This window comes from Vulpes lagopus, chromosome 8 (genome assembly GCF_018345385.1).
Source record: "Vulpes lagopus strain Blue_001 chromosome 8, ASM1834538v1, whole genome shotgun sequence".
Lineage (NCBI taxonomy): Eukaryota > Metazoa > Chordata > Mammalia > Carnivora > Canidae > Vulpes > Vulpes lagopus.
In genome coordinates this window covers 107,481,377-107,505,492 of record NC_054831.1, presented here as the reverse complement: position 1 = coordinate 107,505,492, position 24,116 = coordinate 107,481,377, and the positions used below count along the sequence as shown (strand labels likewise).

Below are 24,116 nucleotides of genomic sequence, written 5' to 3'. Positions count from 1 at the left end.
GCCCGATGTGGGACTCGATCCTGGGACTCCAGGATCATGCCCTGGGCCCAAGGCAGGTACTCAACCGCTGAGCTACCCAGGTGTCCCAACACTCTCATTTGGAAGGCAATTCCTTCTAAAACATATCATGACTTTAAAGGAGCTGCATAATGCAACTCTGGCTGCTTCAATTTCTATAATCTAAGGTTGGTCTGGTCCCAGCACCATGGAGGAGGCTGCTAACCCTCACGGTCTGTCCCTCCTTCCTTCCCTCAGCCTCTTAACTGGTCTTTGCCGTCTTCCTGGTGAGCTGGAAGGCTGAGGGCAAGGGGCCATGCAGTCGTTGGTGCCACAATTCATACTGGCCTGGGTCCAGCTTAGATAATACATCCCTCATCACCCTCACTCCCCCTCACTTCCTCTCCAATGGACATGTAAAGCATCTGGGAACAGCTGCCGCCTTCTACCCCAGAGAGGGAGGTGAGGTAATCCCCATACATAGTCTGACAAGTGCCTCAGGGTGAAAGGGGCTCTGTGTGAAGGAGAGTGTGTTACTGTATTTCTCTGTACTTCCAGGAGCACTTCCCTGATGGCCTGGCACTAAAGAGTGATGAAAAGCTAACGGGGTCTTCTCGTCTCCATAAAAGCATCTTTCATCCCACAACAGACTCCATATCAGAAGGAAGATTTCACTATACAGTGACCAGAGACAAGGAGCTCTGTTGAGGTTCCAGGCCACCCCACCACCACCCATTTCTGACGATCCGCCTGTGATGTAACCCTGCAGGCTTAGGAGATAGGCACATGGAGCCTAACAACGGCAATGCTAACATGTTTAAGGATGGAGAAGTGGGAGGACGCTCAGCTGTGACGGGTTGGCCCTGAAAGAGTAAGGCAGTGTCACCTCGGTGAGTGGTCTCTGCGTGCTGACCCACTGGTGACTGTCAGAGGGGTGGCATCCATGAGAAAGGTAGCTCCAGTCTAGTCGTTAGCACAAAAAGAGAGGGCAAATTTCTTGTGACTGAGCCCACCTGAGTGTCAAGCACTCAGCAACTGTGGGGAGAAATGAAATTCTGGGAGTTGCATGAGGTTGCAATGGAGCACCTTCGCCTCCAGACATACCCCCCCCCCCACCTCCTGAGGGATGTGGACCACAGCACACTGCAGGATGAGGATGCAGGAGGATAATGCTTCTTGCCACTTAACTTCACAGAAGGTAGCAATGGCAGTGTCCAAGCCAGAGCTTTTTCTACCTCTAACCAACGTTAAGATGGCTGGTGCCAATTCCAAAGTCCTTCCTATGGAATGGAACTAGATCCAGGGGGGTTCCCTGGGGCAAGCACAGTATCTGGGACAGCCTTTTGTTCTTTTCTTGACTTGGAAATTATTACATAAAATTATTTTTCAAAAAAAATTTTTTATAGTACAAAGTCTACATGTGATACAATAACCATTCTCTCCAGCTGTAATCACTGTACTAGTTCTTCTGTTTCCTTTGGGACCCAGGTGCATATGCATATGCTCTGCTCTGCTTCCAAAAGGCTTTCCTCAGGAATGTTACACTTGGTACGATTGTATCACCTAAGTGTTTAACTTTTGTAAATTTAACTGTTTGTGCCAGAGTTGGTCATTCCCTAAACAAGCATATGCCCAAGAAGTCTGAGTGGGTAAAGTGGGGTCCGGTCTCAGTTCTATCATGTGATTCAAGTGTTTAAGAAAACACTTCTCCTCTAAGTCCCTAAATTCTAGGCAACCACTTCATCTGGAGCTCAAATAAGGAAATGGGGATTGGCTCCAATGCTGAGGGACACTAGTTGTGCTATTTACCGAAGAATAGGTGGAGTGCCAGTAGGACAACTTCCTAAGGTATTTAAGAGCATTCTGGGGGCACCTGGGTGGCTCAGTCGGTTGTGTCCAACTTCTGATTTTAGCTCAGGTTGTGATCCAGAGTCTGAGATGGGGCTTCATGTGGAGCTCCACACTCAGCTTAGCCTGCTTCAGAGTCTCTCACCCTCTCCTTCTGCCCTTCCCCCCACTCATGCTCTCTAAATAAAAAAATAAATACAATTTTTAAAAAAGAGCAATCTGGACTGGATGCCACTTTGTCTTAAGCTTGACATAGGCCCCAACCCCTAGTAAGATGATTCTACTGGTCATACACTGTTCACATTTTTTTTCCCATTTAGTTAATCTTGAGAGTTGTTCTAAATCAGTATCTATAGATTTGTCTTGCTCTTTAAGTGCTTACTGCAAGTTACTCCATAGCATAGGTGTACGGGATGTTCTTTGGAAAGAGCTCTATGTTCACATCACAAAGGAAAGAAAAAATACTTAAAAACTAAGAACAAATTTACAAACCAAGAATATAGTATTTTATTCATTTCCGGATTATGAGTATTACACAGCATATACATATATTTAGATAATATATAAAACAATGAACAAACCGTAGGAAGAAATATTGGTCTGAAATTGCCTTATGTGACATCTTTAATTCTGTAAGTTCGTGGTAAATGTATCTCCCCACGCACTGGGGCAGGCAGCAGGATAAACTCCAGCATTCGTGTTCCAAAGGACAGCTTACTCCTTACTGTACTTATAATGCAATTATGGCATTATGGCATGGTCACCGGTGTCCACAACAAAGGATACCAAGTAGTAGATAAAAGAACCACAGCACAGTAAACTAACAGAAATATTTGTTTTTTGCATTGTCCTCCAGATAGTTTCCTTTTTAAACTAAGAGCCATGTCCAGGGTCTATCCCTTGAATTGCATTCCAGTTATTGCTAGGAAAAAAAGGAAACAAACACAAGAGGCATCAGTTTAAATTCTCAGAAAATAGATGGTCGGTGCCACTGACACCGCCCCCCCCCCCACCTTTGGTGCCACTGGAAATGTATGTCAGCAGCAGTCAGGCATGTAACAGCCTGCCATTTTGTCAGAGACCAATGGGCTGCTAGTAATTTGGGGCTGATAAAGAGGTTCGGATGGAAGACATTTTCCAAGGAAAGCCCGTGAGCTGGAAGCAGCAGGATACCCACCGGGAGGGGCAGGACCACCCTGTGGAGGTAGAGACAGAGGTAAACAGAACATTTCACAGGATTGATCCAGATTCAGTGCTGGTGGATAAAGAAGACCCAAGGTCTTAGGAAGAAAGGTACTCCAGCCCCCATGTCAACATGGAGAAGCTCTGTGGCTGAACTCAGAAGAGAGCACTTTCCAGCTTCCCCAAATCATGGTCTGTCCTCCTCTGAGGAAGGCTGGCTTACCTTTGCTTTGTTTTGAACTGGGAGATACAGTTTGAACTCTGCTGGCAGTTCATCTTCTGAGTAGAGTCTGTCTGAGAAGTAAACCCGTCGGATGCGACAGTTTGCATGGATCTGTGGGTGCAAGATTTTAAGAGACAAAATATGATTGACCTTCCTCTTTTCCTGCTTCTCCTGGAATCCCTCCCATGATGCTATCAAAGCTTCATCTCGTTGGCATCTCCTCAACATGGTGTAGCGGTGGATTCTTGGAAGAGGGATATTTTGCTTGTTATGTTCTCCCGGTATATCTGAGCAGACACCTGAATGTGTGTCCTGGACCTCTCTGAGCCTTCTGGACAGTGACCTGGGCACCCTGGCCAGAAATCCATACTGTTCTGTCACAAGGGCCATAAGCCTATAAAAGGCAGAGCACAATCTCCTCTCCCGTTTGGGGTTCCATCAGAAAAGGAAACAGTACCTGCACTCTTAGGGTCTCGATATAATTTGTGCCATATGCCCGCCTAGTGAAGTCTGACAGATTGAACTGAATCTGGTTCCAGCCATCATCCAGCCTCATGGGCATGGTACAGATGAACGGTTTGACTCGGGTGGTGCTCTGGTAGTTACTTGCTCGAAACCGCCGACGCACATTCTTATCATCTAGTACCTGTGAAACAGAAAAAAAGCCACACGGGCAGCCCCGGTGGCGCAGCGGTTTAGCACCGCCTGCAGCCCAGGGCGTGATCCTGGAGACCCCGGATCGAGTCCCATGTCGGGCTCCCTGCATGGAGCCTGCTTCTCCCTCTGCCTGTCTCTCTGCCTCTCTTTCACTCTGTCTCTCTCATGAATAAATAAAAATAAAATCAAGAAAGAAAAGAAAAGAAAAGAAAAGAAAAGAAAAGAAAAGAAAAGAAAAGAAAAGAAAAGAAAAGAAAAGAAAAGAAAAGAAAAGAAAAGAAAAGAAAAGAAAAAGTGCCACACTAACTCTACCTTGCAAGAAGCAAACAACCCTTGTAAGACAAGGGCCTGAACTCCCATAGCCCAGTTTCCCAAGGCTGAGGCCCAGGGGAGAATAAACAGACCAGATACAGGTCACACTGGATGCAGATGGCCCGGAAGTAGCAAGTTTATCTTGTCCAATGCCGAAATAACGCCAGCTGCTTATGACACATGACACATCCAAGGGCCCACAGACCATAGGATGATTTCATAAATCTTCTTCCATTTGAAAAATCAAGTTACCAGAACAAAGGCCAACGATAACCAGTACTAAATGGATACTACTCTAACCTTCAAGCTTTGAAACCCTGTTGCCATATTGTTCAGATTTAGTGCTTGCTGCTCCTTTAAAAACTTGGCACGACAGGTTGATTACTAATACCAAATTTCTGTTGTAATAATAATGGCCGCAACAAGTATACAGTGGAGGCAGAAAAGAACACACATAAAAGAATAAAGACACTTTCCTAGAGCTACTTTATTCCTCCAAGTTGATAGGCCATCCCTATGGTATAGCTAGGAGTGTACATAATCATATGCATCTACTAACCTGTACTTCAAAGGTAAAATACTTCTTCAGATTTTTGATAATCATGACGAGGAAGGGAAGTTTAATCCCTAATGTCTTCTTTGGATCTGCAGGACATGTGATATACGTGGTGCTGCAGAGAGAGGAGATGCTTATAAACACACCAGTTGTCTTTTTCCTCTGTGCTATACAAAGTGAAAACACTCGGTCCAAGAGGTAAATTGGAGAGCAGATTTAAAGATCCAGATGCATCATCCAATAATCCTTCAATCCACAAATTAGCTGATGCTTTTATAAAAATAATGCCAGACTCTCAAAGCAAACAGAAGCTTAACACAGAGCCAGACATCAAAAAGAAAATACCTGAGAAACAAAGCCAGGCTGGTGATCTGAGCAATTTCCTCCAGCGAGAGAAGATTCACTTCTGGTCTAAGAGAACCATCAAGTGATAGAAAACCTGAACTAAGACCACTGTAGCCCAGAAAACCACACTGGGGCCCAGGCCACCTGGCTGGATGATTAGTGCCACCCCTCCACGCTCATCCACATGCTTTGGTTACATATTAATAACAATATAACTACCACTTAGCACTTAGTATGGGCTGAGCAGGCTTTATCTATAAATCACTTACTTAACTATTTACAATTATAATTCACTAAATTGTTTACAGTTCACTTACTTAATCTTCACAATAACCCCATACAGAAGGTGTCTTGTTATCCTCATTTACAGATGAGGAAACTGAGGCCCGGGGCATTAAGTAACTTGCTCAAGGTGAGCTGTCAGCAGCCGGGCTGGTTCCACAGCAGGTGGCTAATCCTGCGGTCTGTGCTATTAACCTCTATGATGTACTGCCTCACTTGTGCACAGTGTCATTGGGTGAACAAAAGGGCCATCTACCTGACATTTGTTCCTTCAATCTCTAGTACCAGGGACTGGATGTCGTTATCAGTGATTCTTTTGATATGGCCGTTCCGCACCTACAATGAAGAAAATTAAACTGATTAGTTCTGAAATATTTGGCAATTAGTTTAAGATTCTGAAGGCTGAATGGGACCATTTAAAATTTCACAGTAGCCCTCGGAGCATAACACAGAACTCTGTAACATGGTATAGTTGAGTTTATATGTAAGTAAGCCATGATGTTACCTCTCTACAGGGTCCCATCAACCACCACAGGAATTGGAGGTGATCTGGCAATCTGTACATCAGGATAATGTTGTATATACTATGCACTAGGAACATTCATATACATTCTCGGACTTAACTTGAAAACAAAAATCACGAGGTAGGTGGTATTTTACAGATGTCGACATTGACACCGGGGAATGTTAAACAAGGATCCTGAGAGAGTAGGATTAATGACCAGGCTTTCCACTACCCCACACTGCCTCATGCATTTTGGCCAGAAAGGCTGAATGCCGGGTCCCACTGAGAAGGAGGGTGGCTGGGGTGCCTGGTTGGCTCATTCAGTTAAGTGTCTGCCTTTGGCTCAGGTCATGATTCCCAGGTCTTGGATCCAGCCCCGTGTTGGACTCCCAGCTCAGCGGGGAGTCTGCTTGTCCTTCTCCCTTTGCTTCTCCCCCCAGCTTATGCTTTCTCTCTCAAATAAATAAGTAAAATCTTTTTAAAAGAGAGAGAGAGAAGGAAGAGAGAAGGAACCAAAAAATCAAAGCATTATTTCCCCAGTATGAAGCATTATGTTTATCTTCTAAAATGCTTAGTATCATGTTCCTACTTCATGCTTATCTTCTGTTCCCTAAATTGCATTTTGGAAGTTGTCTTATTTTAAAATTTTAGTTGGTTAATATACAGTGCAATATTGGTTTCAGGAGCAGGATTCAGTGATCCATCACTTATATACAACACCGAATGCTCATCACAAGTGCCCTCCTTAATCCCCATCCTCTACGTCCCCTTTAGGAACACTCAGTTTGTTCTTTATCGTTAAAAGAGTCTCTTAAGGGATCCCTGGGTGGCGCGGCGGTTTGGCTCCTGCCTTTGGCCTGGGGCGCGATCCTGGAGATCCGGGATCGAATCCCACGTCGGGCTCCCGGCATGGAGCCTGCTTCTCCCTCTGCCTGTCTCTGCCTGTCTCTGCCTCTCTCTCTCTCTCATGAATAAATAAAATCTTAAAAAAAAAAAAGTCTCTTAAATTTCAACTTTCTAAAATGAGAATTCAAGTCTCATCTTTGCCATACACAAAAGCCTTCTTCTTTAGCATTTCATCCCACATTGACCTCTCTTCTTTCTAATTTGTCTGGCTTATGTAGCCCAGATGACATAATTTAGTACTTCATCCTACATTGTTTTGTATTGTCTGCTACATATGTAGGAGGTACAATATAGGGAGGGATCAATACTCAATACAGATTCCCCTTCTGAAAATATTCAGGAAAGCACAGATACCATCAAGCACTGAACTGTGAAGCACTAATACGGATGAGCAGAGATAGGCACAGGTATTTTCGACTTGGGGCTGGCCTATTAAGGCTGAATGTATTCACACATGAAAACAATCAACCAGCTTTAGAACAGGATGCACCAAAAGCATGTAGTCCTTTCCCAGGTGTAGTGAAAATGGCTGTATTGCTCTGTCATAGTCAGTGGCTCAATCCTTTGGCTTTCCACTAGGCTTGCATATCAAGAGAGAACATGGTGCCAAGTCTGATGGATAATTATATTTTGCAAAACATATTATTAATAATACGGCATTTGGTTTCTAGACATCAGTCTCTGTGACCTATTATTGTGAATTTGATCCACTTATGGCATGCTTGGTGTTCCCATGTGCCCACCTTTTCTGCAAGATGCAACTGAGTCTAGTCTCCTCCAAAAAGTAAGCTCAAAGGTAGGGATCAAGCATTAAGCATCGTTTGTGTCTTCTACAATGCTTAGTATTATGCTAGGTATAAACTAAGCATTCAAATATTTGCTGACTTCTGGAACTTGTCACCCTGAGAGTTGGCAAGGATGAATAGATTCAAGGAGGATTTTTTAAAAATTCCTGGATAACATACCCACCATGGACTATTATAGGAAGCCAGAGAGCCTGGGGTATATCACAAAGCCAGGGAGGCTGCCAACGTGAAGAATGCTTTCCCACAAATCAGCCTTTGGTGACCATTATCAGAGACAGAATGCATGGTGGATGGGCCTCAGATCTCTGCCAATGCAGCATTTCTTAGGTTCTTAAGACACAAATGTCACATTGAAGTGCTTCTCAAACAAAGCTGGCAACACCCAATGCCCTCCTGCTTCAAATTCTGGGCCTCTTTCCCAGGGAGATTAAGCACACAAAGCCTTGGGTCTGTGTAGCACATGCCAACACTGCCCACCTCATTCTCCATCTAAACACTCTTGACCGAAGTGACAATATGCCTCCTCTGTTTGCTAGCCCACAGCTACTGGGGAAAATCAAGCAAGCTTGTTGGTGAAGGAAGACAACTGAGAAATTATTTCCATTTCCAAGTAATGTGAGGCAGTCACATTGTTAAGAGCTGCCAGTATTCCAATAAGATGCAAACACTAATTTTATAACATATGGCTAATTATTCTAATATAGTTATATCTAATATAACTTCTTTCTTTCTTTAAAAGGTACATAATGCGGGATCCCTGGGTGGCGCAGCGGTTTGGCGCCTGCCTTTGGCCCAGGGTGCGATCCTGGAGACCCGGGATCGAATCCCACATCGGGCTCCCGGTGCATGGAGCCTGCTTCTCCCTCCGCCTGTGTCTCTGCCTCTCTCTCTCTCTCTGTGACTATCATAAAAAAAAAAAAAAAAAAAAGGTACATAATGCAACAATTAAACAGATGGTTAACTTGATTAATTAGGGCTCAAAGACAACTATTGCTAAAAGGCAACTTGTTGCCTGAAAACATTGCTTGAAAGCATGGCTTCAAATCTTACCTCCCCAAAGGTCTCTCCTAGCACAGTGAGACTTCTCTCAGCTCCAGAAAGCCCAGCCAGATTTCACAGGGAGGAAATGTTAGGAAACTTGCTTCTGCCCATCTCAAAGTTTATAGCAAATGACTTCACTCCAGCAAATGTGACTTTTCAAGTCTTTACAAAAGAAAACACTGCCTTACAATGCATGCAGAAACCACCAGACTGGAAGCCAAAACAGACTTGGTATATTCTCTTCTGCTTCTGCCCTAGAAATAAGCTCATTTTCAGTTAGACTTTCAATAACTTCTTAAAGAAAAGTTTCGGGGATCCCTGGGTGGCTGAGCAGTTTGGCGCCTGCCTTTGGCCCAGGGCGCGATCCTGGAGTCCCGGGATCGAGTCCCGCATCGGGCTCCTGGCATGGAGCCTGCTTCTCCCTCCTCCTGTGTCTCTGCCTCTCTCTCTCTGTGGTCTATCATAAATAAATAAAATATTAAAGTTTTTCTCAGCAACACATCAACCACCACACTCATAGACTTTTTTTTTTTTTAAAGATTTATTTATTCATAAGAGATACACAGAGTGAGGCAGAGACATAGGCAGAGGGAGGGAGCCCAATATGGGACTTGATCCTGGCACTGGGATCACCCCTAAGCCAAAGGCAGATGCTCAACCGCTGAGCCACCCAGGTGTCCCTATAGACTTAACTCTTATAAAATTAACTTGGTCCATAAAACAAGAGAACTCAGGAAAAAAGGCAGCTTCTTCAAAGGAATGCCCACCAGTCTCTCTGGAGTTTGAAGTAGTCTTATATCACCAGCTGCCAGAGTTTTGAAATCAAATTAAGTTGATCTGTTAGTGAATTACGATTTTTCTCCTTTGTTGTTGTTGTTTTAAAGATTTTATTTATTTATTCATGAGGGACAAAGAGAGAGAGAGGCAGACTCCATACAGGGCGCCTGATGTGGGACTCATCCCGGGGTCTCCAGGATCAGGCCCTGGGCTGAAAGGCGGCGCTAAACCGCTGAGCCACCCGGGCTGCCCTGATTTTTCTCCTTTATTAAGTTCACAGGGCTGCAAATACAAACTCATTGGAGAAGAGGGGTGGGGCAGAGGTGCAATTAACAAGAGACATGAGCACTCAAAGGAAACCTCCCCAAACCTCTTTAGGCTCTAAAGCTAGGATCAAAGGGAAAAGGAGGGTGGACAATTTGGGGGAAGGCCTCCCAACCACCCTGGCAATCTGGCTGTCACCACCTTTAATTGTAAAGTTCTTCCAGGAAGCCACCCCTCCTCAGTCCAGCTCTGACAAACACATACAACAAGATACACGGCCTCAGAAAGCATCAACTTCCTTTCCTTAGCTCCTTCCAGTTCAGAGGTCACTAAGCAGGCCTGGCTTTGAAATGAAGATAAAATGAACTGGTCAGCATTTATTGCTTAGGGTGGAAGTGGGTTTTATTTTACTTCCTTCTCTAAATGAGAAACTGCCAATTGTCTTTGACTTGTTAATTCTTTTTTATTTCATGACACATTCCCATTATCAAGGTGTTGGCTACATGTGTTTTATTCCTCAAAAAAAAAAAAAAAAAAAAAAAGGCCAATTTTACATTTTTTTTCATGAGTTCCCTACCCCCCTACTCCCCACCCCTGGCTACCCCCAAGCTATGAGCTACAGGACCCAGGCTTCTAGCTGTTACAAATGAGAACCCTCCTCAGCCTCTGCAAATGTGAGGAAGGGAGCCTTCAAGCCCTTGTTGCAATCACTCTCCCAGGGTTTCCATAGTTGCTGAGGCAACTAATAAAGAACACTGATTTTTTTTTTTTTTTTTCTCCTTCAATGTAAGCTCCAGGGAGGAGGGTCAAGCTGAGGGGAAAAAAGTACTCCCGGGATAGGGAGGAAGCTGGCCAATGCTCCATATTTCTTCAAGTGTTTTAAAAATAACAGGAGTTGTATCCATTCCCTACCCCAACCTTTCATTTCTCTGGCTCCACCCACTTATCCTGGCAGACAGCTGAGCCCTCGGCCATCTGGCATCCTAGTCTTAATGACACATGTTCCAATTTACATTAAGCCTTTAAGAGCTGTCCATTTCAGCAGGAAAGTTTCTGCCTGCAGCTAGGGGCTGGGATCTAAGTCTGAAAACAGGCAGAGGGAGACCTCTGTGGGGAAAAATAGGCATAGCTTGGTCTCAAGGCTTGGGCCTTGCAGGCTCCAATGGGTCAAAAGCTTCTCTCCCTTTGCTGCACTTAACAGGGACTCTCCAGACAACACACAGGCAACTCTCAGCATATACAAACAACCCTTTAGTTAAAGTAAGGATAATTAAGTGCATCGCTAACCAGTCTTCCCAGCAATGCCTCGCAAGGGCAAGTAGAACTAAAACCCAGGCCAGAGTCCAGTTACAATAAAAGCTGTTATTCAGAATAATAAACATCAGAGTGATCCAGGGAAAGTCGGAAAAAACAAAAACAACCAAAACCCAAAACAGTTGTACTACCTTCCCATCCAAATGCCCTTGATTCTGCTACTGGAAACTGCAGCAGTTTAACATGTACCAATAAGGTTTGCTAATTAAAAACTAGACTGGGGGGGGCGGGGAGCGGGCGGGAACCTGGGTGGCTCAGTGGTTGAGCATCTGCCTTTGGTTCAGGTCGTGATCCTGAGGTCCTGGGATCGAGTCCTGCATCAGGCTCCCCATGGGAAGCCGGCTTCTCCCTGTGCCTGTGTCTCTCATGCATAAATAAAATCTTAAAACAAACAAACAAGAAAAAACTAGGGTATGGAAACTACTTTTCTGGAGACAATTCATTTTTAAAAATGGGAACAGGGAAAATAAATAAGTAAAATTAGGAACAGGGAATGGGAATCTAATACTATCCAGAAACAATCACAGAAAGTCTGGTTCTAATATTTCATTTTGGAATAGGCAAGGATCAGCAGCAGCTGAAAGACAAGGTGAGAGGCAAGAACGAGAAGATGGTATGAATGAACATTCTCATCTAGAATTTCAGCATGTTAGACTTATATTTATAATTTGAAATGTGAAAACTGTTTTATACAGACATAAGTGAGAACAGAACTGTCTGGTATCTTCTTTACAAACCAGAAGTAATGACTATATTAAACATAAAAGTCCTTTAGTAAATATAATATTTGCTGGTCCCAGAAGTTAAGGGAACATCAAGAAGCCCCTAATTTCTCATAAGCTGTTGGTTAAAAAAAAACAAAATAGAGATCTTGGGGCTCCTTGGTGGCACAGTTGGTTAAGTGACTCTTGGTTTCGGCTCAGGTCATAATCTCAGGGCCATGGGATCAAGCCCTACATTGGGCTCTGGCTCAGGAGGGGGATCTGCTTGAGACTCTCTCTCCCTCTCTCCCTGCCCTCTCTGATTTTCAAACAAATTTTTTTAAAAAAATTGCAGAGGCCTCTATCAGGAAGTTTACAGTATAACCAGGCATACAGATTTTAGGAAGCTAATTTCAAGTATGAGGATGATGATGAAAAGGAAGTAGAGGTTCTATAAGGGGATAAAAACGAACTTAACCTTGGAGGGGTGAGTGGATATAAACTAACGTAACCTGAGGAAATGCCTTTGCACTGTGATCCAGAGACTAATGAAGAGGTGGCAAGGGGAGTCCCAGCAGAGGGATGGACAAGTATAGAAGCCTGAAGGTTGGAGAACATGACCTCTTTCAGTTCAGTGGGAGGTTACTGCTAAGGTGAGGGAAGAAAGGGAGGTGAGCCTGGAGAAACAGTGAAGCGGGCACCAGACCATGTGCTGTGTGGCCTGAGAGCCATGTTAAGGCTTTTAGACAGGGAAAGCCCTGGTACAATGACTAAATTATTCTTATTTCTGAAATCTGACTTTACTGCACTTCCTATTTCTTTTTTTTTTTTTTTTAATTTTTTATTTATTTATGATAGTCACAGAGAGAGAGAGAGAGGCAGAGACACAGGCGGAGGGAGAAGCAGGCTCCATGCACCCGGAGCCCGATGTGGGATTCGATCCCAGGTCTCCAGGGCCAAAGGCAGGCGCCAAACCGCTGCGCCACCCAGGGATCCCCCTGCACTTCCTATTTCTAAGCACCAATTATAGACTTATTTACTCTTGAGCAAATTTCTCAGTTTCCTGTCCTACTTAGTACTGTATGCCATAACTGCTGCCAAGCATTTTATATACACCTTCATTTAATCCCCATAACCATGGGAGAAGGTGGAATCGTTACAAAATGCGACACAACGTAGGTGTTACATATATTAGTAACCACACTCACGACAACAGAGTTTGTCAATTCACTGGTATTAGGATTATGGCATTCACTCCACACATTCATAAGGAGACACAGCCTAAACAGAAGCCAAAACTAGGGACGCCTGGGTGGCTCAGTGATTGAGCATCTGTTTGCCTTAGGCTCACAGTGTGATCCTGGAGTCCCGGGATCGAGTCCCACATCGGGCTCCCTGCATGGAGCCTGTCCCTTTCTATGTCTCTCACGAATAAATAAATTTAAAAAAAAAATCTGGAAAAAAAAAAAAAGCCAAAACTAATTTTTCCAAGATTATTCTTCACAGAAAACAAACTATAGAAATTCTGTCTTCATATACTCAGGTAGGGGAATAGTAAAGTTTGTGAAATCAAAATAGTAAAAATAGGGATTCCTGGGTGGCGCAGTGGTTTAAGCGCCTGCCTTTGGCCCAGGGCGCGATCCTGGGAACCGGGATCGAATCCCACGTCAGGCTCCTGGTGTATGGGGCCTGCTTCTCCCTCTGCCTGTGTCTCTGCCTCTCTCTCTCTCTCTGTGTGACTATCATAAATAAAAATTTAAAAAAAATAGTAAAAATAGCCATATGTACCTACTGGCAAAGGTCAGAGTCATTTCTTTTCTTTTCTTAAGATTTCATTTATTTATTCATGAGAGACACCAAGAGGGAGAGGTATGGCAAGAGATATAGGCAGAGGCAGAAGCAGGCTCCCTGCAGGGAGTCTGATGTGGGACTCCAGGATCACACCCTGAGCCAAAGGCAGATGCTTAACCACTGAGCCACCCAAGCAACCAGGTCAGGGTCATTTCTAAGATAAATGTGGGCAGTCCTTCTTTCCATCAAACTTTGCCTTTACTGCAACTTTGCCTTACTCCCTGAGAGTATGGAAAGGTCTTCTCTCTGCTGTCACCCCAAATCTACACAATGCCTGTGACTTAACTGCTGCTCAATAAGTCTTTGATAAGTCTATCAATTCCCAGTGTTTTCCCAACTGGGTTGGAGTCCCAAAACTTCCTGAGGACTCTGTAATACAGCCAAGAAAAGGCACACATACAACGAGGCCTAGGAATCTGATCCCAAACTTGCCATTCTTCTTTTCCTTACCTTGCCCCAGGGGAAAAAATTCGCCCCTAAACACTTTGTAGTCTAAATACAAAAAGTAGAAATGTAATTAACTTTTACTATTATGTGAACTTTGTTGAAAATGAGTGTTATTCTATATGTTTTCTTTGCTCAACTGTGTTTCATTTAGGCCCTGTAACCCTGCCAGTTGTTCTAATGTTTTCACACGTGTTTATGTCATCAGGGTACCATCCGACCTCTAGTGGTGTTGTTAAGGGACACAGTGCACCATGGTTACTTTGCTTTTATACTCCATGTGTAAACATGTTGACTAATCAAAAAGCTGTAAAAAATAGGCTACAAAAGATCAAGCCCCAAAGGGTTAAAATGGACAACTCTGGTAAGTTTCACACACTAGAAATGCTGAGGCCTCCCTAACCCTGGACTTGTTTCAGTGTTAGTAAGTTCTCTGACCTGCTCTGTAAAGCTCTCCTAGATCAACTCCCATTCTCTAGCTTGACTGCCTCATATTGACAATTCTGTTACCATTCCACGTTCAAGGGCACATAAGGTCACTCTCTCCAGGCCTCCTGACAGCCCATAAGTAAGTCAAGCCACAGCTGTGAAACCATCATCCTTACAAAGTTTCTAGGTATATTTATTCTAGGTTCTCTTTGCAGAGATGTGATTTCAGAGTTTACAGTGTTTATTCCAATGTGAACAAAACCATGGAACTGAAAACCTCAATAATGTAAAATAAATAAATAAATAAATAAATAATAAAAATTTAAGGAACTACTTTCCTGTGTAATACTCTTGGTATTAGCCTTAACTTGTAAAAGAGGAAAATTGGTCAAATTTTTCATATATGCATAAGCTCCAAATAACTCACTATACTCAGATCTTCCAACTGTCTTATAAAAATGACGTTAAGAACACACCCTCAGGGATCCCTGGGTGGCGCAGCGGTTTGGCACCTGCCTTTGGCCCAGGGCGCGATCCTGGAGACCCGGGATCGAATCCCACGTCGGGCTCCCGGTGCATGGAGCCTGCTTCTCCCTCTGCCTGTGTCTCTGCCTCTCTCTCTCTCTCTGTGTGTGTGTGTGACTATCATAAATAAATAAAAATTAAAAAAAAAAAAAAAAGAACACACCCTCAAAGCTGCTTTGGAAATGCAGAATTTCCTAGTGGTGACAGGCAGAAGGCTGTCCGTGTTCTCTACCAATCTCTGGGTGGCCCAAAACACTATCTGTGAATAAGGGAAGACAAAGAGTTGTTCTGAGATGAAATCCAAGATTCTTGGCTTCATGGCCAATAAACTGATTATTTAGATGATTCCACATCCATCTCTATAGAAACACCATTCAACATACCACTTCTCTCTGTTCTCCCCTCAGGAATCACAATAAAGTGCCTGTCTTAACTTATCCTTAACAAAAAAAAAAGGGGGGGGGGGAGGGAGTACAGCTGACTGGGAATCTGGATGAGAAACGAAACGACTCAGGACAGGATCATTATCTCCAGCGGTCAGTGAAAAAGTGTTATCCGGCGGATACCTCAAATAATAATAATAATGAGGCTGAAACCTGGCTCTGAGTTTATTAATCCAAGCAAAGCTTTATCACCATTTTGTAACTTTTTCAACTACATCAAGCACGGAAGGCACAGTACAGACCCCAAGTAGCACTGAATGTGGAGCAAGGTTCCAAAGGCCCCCGAATTCTCCCTGGAGATCACTGGAAGGAAAGGAGCAAATGAATGAAACCCAAACATAACTGCCTCTGGCTGTGTGCCTGGAACAAAGGTCCTGTGTCTTGTGCCCAGCACAGTGCCCGTCACCCAACAGGGTATCAGTAAATATTCGTGAAATCAGTGAACAGCAGCTTTTTTCAACTGTGTGTTCCGAAAGCGACCTCAAGTTGTAAGTTTATGCATTTCACGCTAGGACACGGTACCACCGATCCCCCCGCCATATAAATGGGGAAACCGAGCAAGTAAGTGATGACCAAGTCAAGACCGCGGCGAGGTTCGGCGGTCCCGGCACACCGCGGCCTCAGGCCACGGAAGCCCCGGCCACGCCCCCACCTCGCGCCTCGGGGCCGGGGTCCCGCCGCCCGCCCCCAGCGCCCGGACGAGGAGCGGCGCGGCCCCTGCGCCCCGCCCAGCCAGCGCCCCCAGATCCTGACCTTTTTGTCCCAGATCTGCAGGGGTTTGCTGCCAATGCTATAGAGGATGGAGAGGAAGCCGCTCTGGAACGTGTTTTTGAACATCTCGCCCGCGGCCTTCCCAGCCGCGCCGGAGCCGACCTAGATACGGACGCCGCGGGGCGAAGGGAAGGCAGGGCCGGCCCCGGTCCGAAGGAGAAGCTGCGCTCCTGGCCGCCGGCTCTGTAGTCACCTGCGGCTAAACTTGGACGCGAGACGCAACGTCCTCCAGTTTCAGCTCCCCGAAGGCAAAAAAAAAAAAAAAAAACCTCAACTCGGAAACCACAGCAACGGCCGCCCGCGCCGCTCTCCCCGCCCTAAATGGAGGCGGCGGACCTTCCGCCGCGTAAAATGGATCCCTCCGCCCACTTGGCCCGCCCCCGAGCGCGCGGGGCCCAATCCTGACACAGGCTCACGGCTTCCGGTCCCTCCGCTCTTGGGCCCGGGTGGAAAGAGCTCTGTTGTCAAGGGAATATTTTCCCATCTCAGTCCTCCTGAGTTGCTTTAGAAGGCGGAAGAAGACGGGAGATGGTGCGGAGCACCCGCGCGGTGTCAAGGAAACGTGGCGGGGGCGGGGTCAGGGACCGGACGGCCTGGCCCCGCCCCCGCCCTCGCCCCCGGAGGGACTGGGAGGAGTTACGAGGGCGAGAGCCGAGAAAGGCGCGGAAGGTGCTTGGTGAGCAGCGGCTTGCCTGGTGTTCTGAGAACGTCGGGGCAAGGTTAAAGCAGCCGACGGCTCTTGCGCATTCACTGGGCTCATTGCCTCGTGTGCATCACTGCTTTGGTTATCAACAGAGTCACTATGAATATACACCGTGTTGCCCTGTGGGATGCAAACCAGTGCCCTCGGGAAAACATTACCTGGAATTCACTAGCAAACAAAGCCTGAATATTAATATAAAAGCAGAAGTTAATAAAATTAAAATAAAGTTGAGTTGGTTGAGTCGAATCAACAGGGTTTTTTTGTTGTTGTTGTTTTTTGTTTGTTTTTTTAGATTTTATTTATTTATTCATCAGAGAGAGAGAGGGAGAGGCAGAGACACAGGCAGAGGGAGAAGCAGGCTCTTCGCAGGGAGCCCGACGCGGGACTCGATCCCGGGTCTCCAGGATCATGCCCTGGACTGAAGGCGGCGCTAAACCGCTGGGCGACCCAGGAGTCCCTCAACAGTTTTTTAAAAATCAACTAATACTTAGAACATTTTTTAAAAAGACATAAAATAAGCTCTGATATTTCACGTGTGGAAGAAATCCCAAATGCTGGAGACCTATCTATCACTCATTGAGCATCCACCTCCATATTATACCGTATGCCCAGGCCTGTTCTGGGTGTTGTGGCTACGGAAAAGGAGTTTGTAGTGAACATCATCATCAAAACAGCTACAAATGGCTAAGATCAGTGGAGCATTCATTAGGTATCTGGCACTATACTAAGAGCTTTAGCTTTTACTAAATCATTTAATCCTCACAGCAACCCTGTGAACAATTTAGCCAGAATTTCCAGACATGGTAGAGGGGGAAATATATGGATCTTATTAGGGTAGAAACTCAAAAAATTTTTATATGAAATAATCATTTTTGGATGACTTCTGGGAACTCTATATACTTTAGGCCAGTGGACAATTTATCCCTTCATTGTTATTAAATTTTCAGGGATCCTTATTTGCCTCTTCCAGCTTTTGATGGTCCTAGCTGTTCCTTGGCCTGTGGCAGCATTACTCCAATCTCTCTTGACAGAGAGATGTCTATGTCTCATCTTGACATAGTTTTCCTATGTCCCCTCCTCTTATAAGCACACCAGTTATTGGAGTTAGTGTCCACATTGAATCCAGTATGACATCATCTTGAGGCTTTCAACTTACTGCATCCACAAAGACCCTATTTCCAAATAAGTGCCCATTTTTGAGGTTGTGTGTAGACATTAGTTTTGAGCAGACACTATTCAACTCAACATACTACCTCATCAGAGAGGACTTCTTTGACAACCAACCTGAAATGGACCCCCTACCCCAATTTTTTGTCACCCTACCCCACTTTTATTTTTTTTCACAGCACTAATCACCACTTCATAGTCTATATATTACTTATTGCTGTCCCCTTTCTCCTGATTTTGATCTTCTAGGAGAAAGAATTTGGTCTGTCTTGCCTATTGATGTATTCCCAATACCCAATCCAAGTGCCTGCATGTGGGAATGCAGTGAGTATGTGTTGATTCAGGGAATCAGAGTCACAGAGTTGGGGTCCTGGTTACTACAGATCCAGCACAGGCTCTGTCTCTCCTAGTTTCAGCAGCTCCACACCCATCCAGCCAATAGAGAGATCTTCTACTCTGAATTGGGGCTCACCTTGCCCATTTGCCTGCTCACATTTCTCTAATTAACCATGCATTCTCCTCAAATAAAGTGGAACACCTTAAGTGAGTGTGGGCCTAAGTGCCTTGAACAGATAGCCAATCAACGAGCAAGCTGATGGAGAAAATGAAAGCATTTGCTTCTCCTAACTACCCATTCTCAGTAAGTGTCTGCCTGAACTGTGTTCAGTTCTTCCTTATATTGGATTTCAAAGATGATTGTGATCATGACCTTGGCTACAGTAAAAATGATTTGATCAAAGGTTTGGAGAGCATGAATTAGTGAGTTGGCTCCATTACGGACCTAATTTTGGTATGCTTTTTTCAGGTGCAGATTGTATCTCTGTGCATTGTATCCCAGCACCTACACAGTACCACCATCATGACAGGCACACGATGAATGAATGGATGGATGAGTAGACTAGAGCCAAAAGGACACCTCTGACATTTATTTTCATTTCAAAGGTAATGTTGACCAAATTAACCTAAAACCATGTGTCTCTCACAGAAAAATGCATTTAAGCACTAAAATATTTTAGGATTGTTTTCCCTCCATCAACATGGAGTTATGTAATGACAAAACACAAGAGAAATCTTGCTAATTAGTTGCTTCCTTCAATGATTTCTCTAATTAGAATGGAGTGGGTCAGTTAAAAAAATTAATAAATAGAGAGGAAGCAGAACTTACTGAGACAGTAAAGGGATTCCAATCTGGGTAGTGGGTGAGGATGCAAATAGGCCATTAAGAGTTTTAGAACAGGTAACATAATCCTAACCCTCATCAAGTGAGGTATAACATAGGGGTGGCCTTGAAAACCCCATTACTACTGCAAGGGGCTTAGTTTGTTTACCTGAAATTTGGGTGAAACCATTGCAGAAGTAGCAACCAGTACATAACCAGCTCAGAATCTCTAACCGTGAATGTATCACAGTCCTGAGTTTAGATAGAATATGTTACCTTGGTAGGATATCAAAACATACACAGAGATTATGGCAAGTAAATTAAAACCCTGGTTATCAGTAATCTATGTCAAATTGAGGAATAAGTTTCTGATTATTGTGATATTTTGTTAAGATAATGTATTAGAGAATCTGATACATTGAATTTAATTTTAAATGCTTAAAGGAATGTGAAATTAGATCTGTGATTTTAACAATGTCGAAGAATTATAAGCATATAAGCATTTGATGTTTAAAGATTTTTATTTATTAAATATATGAGTTTAGACATAAATATGTTCATATTTGAATGCTTAGGAAAACTTCATCTAATTTTAGGTCTTCCCTATTAGCATTTGGAAATGTTTGTGGAATTCAAACAGATTGGGTATGTGGTTGACTTTGAAATGTCTAAGGAAACTAGATTCAATGTACAAACAATATTTACAGTTTAACCCATTAAGTTTTGAGATGATTGAACCATCAGTCAAGGAATAAGCAAAAGTATTTATATACAAAACCAACTAGTTTGTAGTTAGAACAAGACTTGGAAATCAATGTTAAAAACACAAATTAGATTTTAAATGTACAGCTTTAATAACTAAGATACTATTAGAAATGCCAGTAATTATAAGCATCCTTTTCAGTGTGCAAAGGCTCTGGTCAGACACCAGAATCTGATGGACAGCGTTTATTCATGTCAAACCCTAGGAACTCTGAACACTAGCCTCCTCCAAGAGACATGAAGTACTTGCCACACTGCAAGGTAGAGTTTATGCCCTGCCCTCCTTGCTGATAGGGATGGGAAGGTCTAACAATGAGAGTAGTTGTACCTGGAGAATCACCCTTTAGCTAGGAACAAGGATGGAAGAGAGCCTTGAAACTGGGTGTTCAGCTGGTGGATGGAGAACCACTGCACGCCAGCACCAGTGGTTATACCCAAAGACCATCAGCCCTGACAACATCAGTTGAAGAGCCAGGGGTAGGCAGATGAGGCTCCTGTTCATCTGAGATGAAATTCAAATGGGACTCTGTTGGGCCCTAGCATATTATTGTTTTTAAATTTTATTTTTTAATTCACATACAGAAAATTTGTGTGTGTGTGTGTGTGTGTGTGTGTGTAGTTTTGACAAAGGCACCAAGTCATATAACCATCGCCATATTAGGATACAGACAATTCCATCAGCCCTCACATTTCCTCCTGTTATCACCCCCCTCCCTCCGCCACGGGCCATGCTTAATCTCTGGCAACCACAAATCTGTTCTCCATTTCCTACATTTTGCCCTTCCCAGAATGTCATATAAATGGAATCACTCAGTAAGTAGCCTTTTGAGTCTGGCTTCTTCACTTTTATAATGTGTTTGAGATGTACATTTTAAAAGCTTGCTGAATATTCCTCAAAGTGTTCATCCATTCCATACCCACCCCTCCGTCCAGGGATATTTTAGAATATTTGCTGTCCCCCTGCATGCTTACTTTTGAAGGCTTCCCTACAGCATTTCAAACATATTAAAAGGTAGCCATTTTTCATATTTAAGGTAATTTTTTCTCGTATTTTTTTGAAAAGATCTTTTTGATCTTTTGAAAAGATTGCTTTTGAAATTATTTGACTTTGTGATTGTGACACTTCATCATAATGAGAAAAATAATTTTTTAAAGCAATTAACAATGAGGCTCATAGGATTGGAAAGACATGTAAGTACATTTATTGATTTTTTACTTTGTAGCTTTCTTATGTGAGCACCAATGCTTTTTCAGGTTTTAAACATTCCTGTTTCCCTGGAAAGCTCAAAGACTCTGGATACCTTGTCTCAAGTGCCTAACAGAGCCCCACAAGAATTCCAAGGCTAAAGGCATCACGGTTCTGACCTACACCAGTAAAAGAAGGGAAGAGAAGACTGCTTTCTCTGAATCATAGCAATGCTCTTTCTAAAACAAAACAAAGCATAGAGCACAGTAATTCTTTTTAAAGATTTTATCTCAAAAATAAATAAAGATTTTATCTCACAAACACAATGAACTGTGTAAAAATGTTATGTGCAAATGTGTTCACTGCAGCAGTACTGGTAATAGAGTCAATCATCAGTAAGGGATTGCTTTGCATGTAGTACATCACACACTGGAACACCACACAGCCATGAAAAGGGGTGAGGTAGATCTTTACGTGCTAACAGTGAAATTGTCACAACTCAGTGAAAGCACAAGTTGCAAAAAAAAAAAAAAAAAAGATGGTATAGTTTGATTACATTTCTGTAAAAATAAAAATCATCTTGATGTTAGTAAATGTGAAGAAAAAAATTCCACAAGATATACACCAAATTTAACCATGGCTTCCTCCAAGGGAGGAAAGAGTTTTCGTATGTGTTTGTGGTAGGATGGGAGTTGGGTGTGGTGGGGGAAGGTGTTCATGACTTACTTTTTGCAACATTTGAATTTTTTGCCACCAGCATTATTACTTTGGTCATCAGAAAAGTTAAATAAACATTAAACAGCCCAAAACACAAGCGGGAACATTGAAAGATGTGAATTGATGTTCTGGATCTCCAAGCACGTTGTGGATGAGCTTTACAGACTGTTTTTGGGTAAGCAGGTCCCTTGTCCCCTTCCCTCAAGGTCAAAAAAGCCTAAGCAAAAACTCTCTCCCACCCAATAGTAATCATCCACACAAAAAAGAAACTTATCTGATATGCTTGAGAGGTTTCTGGAAAAGAAGACTTTCCCACTGGGAAGTTAAAGAGCACCTTGGTTGAAAGGATAAATGGGGAGCTAGCATTCAAGTTCTGCATGGCATCTAAGAATTCCCAAGTCAATCAACCACGTCTACTCTGGACAGACCCTTATGCTCTGGGAAGGCTATCAAATGCTGGCGGGTCAATGCGAAGGGAACGTGCTATGTAGACAAACATGCACATGCAAAGCACCGTGTCGGTAGGAGCTTCAGGGACGTGCTCATTAGACCAAGATATGGAGATGCCGTCCCCCAGAGACCTGGTCATTTGCAGAGCCTTGAGTCAGAAGGGCCGCATGAGAGAGCCCACTTGAGAAAACCAGGCCAGTGATGGTGCTGCAAAGTCCCAAGTCCATCCACTCGGCGTCCTGTCGGCCTTACAAAGTCTGCTGGCAGTGGGCCTGCGGGCCCTCCTCGCTGATGTCCGGGGGGCAGGCACTGTCTCAGGCTCCCACACCTGTGGAACTGCTTGCATACGACAGAAGCTGCTCCAAGGGACACTGTGATGCTGCGGTGACCCCGAGGGGCCTCTTTGCTTTCCCCCCACAATTGCTTCAGAAACTGTGAGTGTCCACACCTGGTTCCCACAGTCACCTGTTCAGGACAAGCAGCAAAGACAGAAGAAGGAATATTGTGGGACCAAGTGGCTTTTGTGGAGAACTAGTGGGCGCCCCTGAACAACCTGGGCATCAGGGTCAGCCCATCACTCCTGCTCTCTATGGGCTGTGGCAGGACATGGGCCATGGCCCAAGGCAAAGCTGTATGGCCACCAGGTTATGGCTGCTTTCACCTCCTGATGGCACGGCTGTCCTGGGAGGGCAGGCCTGAGGGAGCCAAGGAAGGCTCGTTTGTAAAGCAGGTTTCATTTTCACTTAACAAATACAACTGGTGCTTCCACTGTACCCTTTCTCACGGCTGAGTGGGCCACTTTTCCTTCCGGCTCATGGGAGCTTCCGAATGCCACAAGAAACAGCCCATGGATCTGGACCCGAGACCCTTGATCCCTTCCCTGCTGTACAACAGCAGACTCACCCAGCCTCCAAGGTAAGATGTCTTTCCAGAAAGGGCCAGGGGAAGAAGATGGGGAGTTGGAATGAACTATGGAGACACCAGCAACAGAAAGCAAAGAAGGGACTAAGGCATCCTCCAGACGTCGCTGGAGGTGACATTGGTCTACCACCTAATCACTAGGTTAGAAGGGTCAAGGCAAAACATGGCTTTCCTGGCTTGCCCAGTCTACTGGAGTCACCTGTCGTTTGCCCCACTCCAAGGATCAGTTCACGATACCTGTCCCACTTCTCATCTCTGGTCAAGAGTGTCTTTAAAACTGGCCCTTCTCAGCTTTGGAACTCCCCCTGCTTTCCTCTGGCTAGAACCTGGCATGAATGCTCTTCTATTTCACTCAGTTCTCTGTGGCCACGGGTCTTGGTTAATGGCCCCTTCCACACTGAAAACTCTCCATACATTTCTTTTAAAACCTTTTATTCAATAATATATACTTTTAAAATTATAATATGTAACTGCCCGTCATGCCATATATTGCCCCGTTCCCCCACTCTGGAGTCTGTGGTCGGCTAGTTAACGTGGTCTGCTGGAAAAACAGGCGGCCACAGGCCGAGTCAAGGGACACAGGGGGAGCAACAGTAACCAACAACCATTTTGCATACCCTTCACATTTCCCATGCTTTCTGGGTCAGGAGGAAGTCAACAGGAAGCCAAAGGCGTGTGAACCTTTTACATTCGGAAGTGAGGTTTGATATACGGTGGTGGGCTGCCCTTCGGTTGGTCTGGTTCGTGCTGGCCAAACCTGCCACCATTTTGTGTCTGCTCACGGAACGTGATCTCTCTACACACGTTAAGACGTTTGATTTGGTTCTTGTTCTGCTTATGGAAAAGTGGGAGGAACCGCAACAGACCTGGGG

At 44.3% G+C, this 24,116-nt stretch overlaps 2 protein-coding genes across 2 annotated transcripts in view; both read right to left on the bottom strand.

Moving 5' to 3' along the window:
- Positions 1-2,324: 2,324 nt before the first annotated feature.
- Positions 2,325-16,487, bottom strand: CFAP20 (cilia and flagella associated protein 20). Its single transcript, XM_041766247.1, has 6 exons — positions 16,162-16,487; positions 5,659-5,738; positions 4,779-4,890; positions 3,708-3,896; positions 3,251-3,361; positions 2,325-2,767 (listed from the first exon to the last, which is right to left on the bottom strand). The coding sequence occupies exons 1-6, from the start codon at positions 16,243-16,245 to the stop codon at positions 2,762-2,764; spliced, it is 582 nt and encodes a 193-aa protein (XP_041622181.1). The 5' UTR covers positions 16,246-16,487; the 3' UTR covers positions 2,325-2,761.
- Positions 16,488-23,659: 7,172 nt separating this feature from the next.
- The window catches only part of CSNK2A2 (casein kinase 2 alpha 2), a 39,197-nt gene continuing 38,740 nt past the window's right edge, over positions 23,660-24,116 (bottom strand). Inside the window, exon 12 of the mRNA XM_041766244.1 lies at positions 23,660-24,110. The gene's annotated coding sequence lies outside the window, so the exon portion shown is untranslated. The remainder of the gene's footprint in view (positions 24,111-24,116) is intronic.

Coding starts and splice junctions, on each gene's coding strand:
- CFAP20 (XM_041766247.1), bottom strand. CDS start 16,245: ATGTTCAAAAACACGTTCCAGAGCGGCTTCCTCTCCATCCTCTATAGC. Junction 4,891..5,658: donor ATTGAAGGAACAAATGTCAG/GTAGATGGCCCT, acceptor CTCTCTCTGCAG/CACCACGTATATCACATGTC. Junction 3,897..4,778: donor ATTTTACCTTTGAAGTACAG/GTTAGTAGATGC, acceptor TCTGTTTCACAG/GTACTAGATGATAAGAATGT.